This window comes from Diaphorina citri, unplaced genomic scaffold (assembly GCF_000475195.1).
Source record: "Diaphorina citri unplaced genomic scaffold, Diaci psyllid genome assembly version 1.1 scaffold6483, whole genome shotgun sequence".
NCBI lineage: Eukaryota > Metazoa > Arthropoda > Insecta > Hemiptera > Psyllidae > Diaphorina > Diaphorina citri.
Genome location: NW_007383859.1, coordinates 1 through 4746, shown reverse-complemented (window position 1 = coordinate 4746; position 4746 = coordinate 1). Strand labels below are relative to the sequence as shown.

Here is a 4746-nt window from a genome sequence, read left to right as displayed (position 1 = left end):
TTTTTTTTTTTTTTTTTTTTTTTTTAATCATCTTCTGCAGAGGGGAGGGCAGGAGAAAAATTTAGGACATATTCCCCTAAAGAACGATAAAAACTCTTGTTTCCTCTTAGATTGGGGATTATATGATATATTAGGAATAAGGAGGACTAAAGATTTCAAAGTTATATGCAGACAAAATACTACCTACTTATTTCATGTTCCAGTGGAAATACCAAAAATAATCCTTGTTTATCCTGCCAGAACAAGGATTATTTTTGGTTGAAGCGCCAAAAATAATCCAGCAAGTAATACTTACACGACACCAGATCAAAGCATCGCTTATCATCGGGAACTGGTTTGATTTGGCACGTGAGTAAATTGACTCGGGTGGGCGGCTTGGTTTCATCCCCGTGACAAATATCCAGGAACCCATCCGCCTGAACGCAACACTTCCGCTTTTGCCACACACGCCGCATTTTACCCTCGGACTTTTTGAGCAAGTGACCCGACCTCGTGACTCCAGCACCTTTGTCGCCTTGTAGCTGATGGAGAGAGTAGCCGAGACCCTTCTCGGGAGTGTGACTGGACTGTAATTATATACGGACGAAAAGGGAAAACACTTCCGCTTTTGCCACACACGCCGCATTTTACCCTCGGACTTTTTGAGCAAGTGACCCGACCTCGTGACTCCAGCACCTTTGTCACCTTGTAGCTGATGGAGAGAGTAGCCGAGACCCTTCTCGGGAGTGTGACTGGACTGTAGTTATATACGGACGAAAAGGGAATGATCAGTTTTTTGCAAAGCACAAATAATGCATACCTACATTACTTTAGATAAATACATACCTGTGAATATATTCACCCGTTTGATACTCTTCTTCCTCACCTTTTCCCGTGTTCAGACGGGGTCGGCGTTTTTCGTCACAATCAGCCCTAACTAGGGTGATTGCTTTGGGCAATTACGAATCTAACGTACACAAAAAGTCTCTTCTTCCTCACCTTTTCCCGTGTTCAGACGGGGTCGGCGTTTTTCGTCACAATCAGCCCTAACTAGGGTGATTGCTTTGGGCAATCACGAATCTAACGTACACAAAAAGACCACTTTGAGGCTTGAGTGTAGGGGCAAACAGCCCTAAGTAAGAGATGGGTTAAGCTTCTCTACCCAAGACATTACCTCTTTGTCTAGTCCGGGAGCATTGCGTAGGAGGGTTCGTAGTTCGCTGAGTTTCCGTCTCTCTTCATCCTGCTTATGTCGAATCTTCTGCAACTTGGCCGACAAATCCGACACATAGCCTCCGAAATGTTCAATCGTCTTCAGACCGTCTTGGAAGTAGCTGGAAGGAAAAACAAGAAAGGTCAATAATTAGGGTGGAAATTACATAGGTACATAGCCTTAGTCGTTCCATTTTAAAGGACGGGTCAATGCACACGTCGAATCTTCTGCAACTTGGCCGACAAATCCGACACATAGCCTCCGAAATGTTCAATCGTCTTCAGACCGTCTTGGAAGTAGCTGGAGGGAAAAAGAAGAAAGGTCAATAATAAGGGTGGAAATTACATACATAGCCTTATTCGTTCCATTTTAAACGACGGGTCAATGCACAACTTATCTAAACAGATAAGATTCGTTCTCGAAAAGCATTGCTTTCTCCCAACCTGTCTTCCTTTTCTCTTCGCTTTCGGGATAATAAGACCTCGGTTTTTACAGTTCCCTCTATCAAACCTCTTAAAAACTCCCTCTGCTACTTACTTGGTTTGAGCGTGGTAATATTCTACAAGGTGCTGCAAAAGTTCCGTGCCTTTCTTCGTCTTGATTTCGTTCACTTTGATCAAGTACTGAAAATTAGAATAAACATTCCATTATCATCTGCAGCCATGTCCGATGTTTCTTTCTTCATGTGAGAGACAGTTCAAAGTCTAAAGGACTCCTAAGACCATACCTATTTATTATACAATTATGACGTAATGTCGAAGAGAAAAATCCTTATAAACATTGCATAACCACTGTAATAGTTGCTGTGACTCTAAAATATTGCGAAGTGAGAGATTCAAATACCTTTAATGTTGTAAAATTGCTTTAATAGTTGCCGATTGCTGCTTTGTTGGAAAAATGTTAAGAAATGTGAGGCGCAAATCGTAGTTGCTTTCAGCCCTGGAGCTCTTACCTCACACATATGGAGTTGAAACATTTTCCTTTCCTTATCCAATTCATCAGCTATCTCGGCGGGTTTCACCTCAGTTCGTATCAGGCCTGCTTCTTTGGCCTGCGCTTTCTTCTCCTTCTCGATCTTAGTGTACTTGGCTTCGTAGTCTTTCCACGCCTTATCGAAGGGACGCTTCAGGTCGCCCCGTACCCCTCGGAGGTCACCCTTGAGCAATGTCTCCAGGGGGAACATGACGATGTTGTTGATGTTCTGCATCTGTGGGAAGAGAGATGATATAAAACATTAGCGAGACGTGCACAGCGGAATTAATTATTGATAAATAATAAATATACTATACGAAGTTAGTATGGGGAAGTTTTTTTTTCCACTAAATGATAAGTATTAAATTCTAAAGAAACACATGACATGAATATTGAGTCATTGTTTGAATCATGTGCACAGGCAATGTGTGTATTAGATTCACATAATATCTCTGTCTCTGTTCGAATCCCCTTAATCAAAATTTATTCATCGAATACCTACTTACCTAAAAGTACCTACTTATATCGTCAGCTACTAAAAAGCCTCATTGTGGCAACAAGCAAAGAAATTATGCCAACATTCAAGAGAAATCAGACGTTTTTTTCTTATCAATGAAATATTTGGATGTTCCTAAATGAATGGAAGACTTTGAATAGAAACGAGAGGGAGGGAGTGAGAGTTGATGAGCTGAGGGATTGCTCTCATTTCACGAGAGATTGGCATTAACAATTTTGATGATTTTATTTACGCTTGTTAAGATTACTGAAAACAAGCTACGCAAAACCGCCACTCTGACTCAAAATGGCAGCTCACAGCCACAGGTACCTGATGAATGAGGTAAGGTTATGATGCATAGTGATTGTATCAACCCCCTCTTCCAATTGAAAAGACATATTGTGATCTGCTCTTGTGTAAAATTTACTGACTGACAGATCAGTGTTAGAATAATGTTCAAGCACTGACATATTATTAATATTAAGTACCTGCTTGGAACAGTGATTGGAAGTTAGGTACTAGCAGGACTGAACTAATTTAAATTTTTGGGAAGGTGTTAACTCCTCTTTACAGTGAAATAATATAGACACCTACATAATTATCAGATCATCTAAAGTAAGAGAAAGAAAAAAATCTTGGAACAGCTTTCACATAACTTCAAGGCACATACTTTTACATTTGTTTATGAGGGAATGGATTTGGCCCTCAAAAATTCTTCTCTATCACTTCTAGTTTAAGAGTCAGTGCTTATGACCACTTACTTACTTACTTGATCACAGAAGTGGGCATTCCAATGACCTGAGACAACATAAAAGCGTGGAAGTTAGGTACTAGCAGGACTGAACTAATTTAAATTTTTGGGAAGGTGTTAACTCCTCTTTACAGTGAAATAATATAGACACCTAAGTACATAATTATCAGACCATCTAAAGTAAGAGAAAGAAAAAAATCTTGGAACAGCTTTCACATAACTTCAAGGCACATACTTTTACATTTGTTTATCAGGGAATGGATTTGGCCCTCAAAAATTCTTCTCTGGCTGGTATTTGAACCCATCACTTCTAGTTTAAGAGTCAGTGCTTATAACCACTTACTCACTTACTTGGTCACAGAAGTGGGCATTCCAATGACCTGAGACAACATAAAAGCACTCATTGTGGCAACAAGCAAAGAAATTATGCCAACATTCAAGAGAAATCAGACGTTTTTTTCTTATCAATGAAATATTTGGATGTTCCTAAATGAATGGAAGACTTTGAATAGAAACGAGAGGGAGGGAGGGAGAGTTGATGAGCTGAGGGATTGCTCTCATTTCACGAGAGATTGGCATTAACAATTTTGATGATTTTATTTACGCTTGTTAAGATTACTGAAAACATAAGCTACGCAAAACCGCCACTCTGAGACTCAAAATGGCAGCTCACAGCCACAGGTACCTGATGAATGAGGTAAGGTTATGATGTATAGTGATTGTATCAACCCCCTCTTCCAATTGAAAAGACATATTGTGATCTGCTCTTGTGTAAAATTTAACGACTGACAGATCAGTGTTAGAATAATGTTCAAGCACTGACATATTATTAATATTAAGTACCTGCTTGGAACATAGTTATTTTGGAAGAGGGGGTTGATACAATCACTATACATCATAACCTTACCTCATTCATCAGGTACCTGTGGCTGTGAGCTGCCATTTTGAGTCAGAGGGCGGTTTTGCGTAGCTCATGTTTTCAGTAATCTTAACAAGCGTAAATAAAATCATCAAAATTGTTAATGCCAATCTCTCGTGAAATGAGAGCAATCCCTCAGCTCATCAACTCTCCCTCCCTCCCTCTCGTTTCTATTCAAAGTCTTCCATTCATTTAGGAACATCCAAATATTTCATGGATAAGAAAAAAACGTCTGATTTCTCTTGAATGTTGGCATAATTTCTTTGCTTGTTGCCACAATGAGGCTTTTTAGTATTAGCTGACAATATAAGTAGGTACTTTTAGGTAAGTAGGTATTTGATGAATAAATTTTGATTAAGGGGATTCGAACAGAGACAGAGATATTATGTGAATCTAATACACACATTGCCTGTGCA

At 39.6% G+C, this 4746-nt stretch overlaps 1 protein-coding gene across 1 annotated transcript; it reads right to left on the bottom strand.

Annotated features, from left to right (window-relative positions):
• Positions 1–295: 295 nt before the first annotated feature.
• On the bottom strand, positions 296–2454 carry LOC103521988 (arfGAP with SH3 domain, ANK repeat and PH domain-containing protein-like; the record flags this gene model as incomplete). Its single annotated transcript, XM_026832410.1, has 5 exons — positions 2145–2454; positions 1730–1815; positions 1438–1492; positions 1154–1258; positions 296–566 (listed from the first exon to the last, which is right to left on the bottom strand). Coding segments are annotated over exons 1-5 (772 nt in total), but the record flags the coding sequence as incomplete, so codon positions are not given.
• Positions 2455–4746: the final 2292 nt, after the last annotated feature.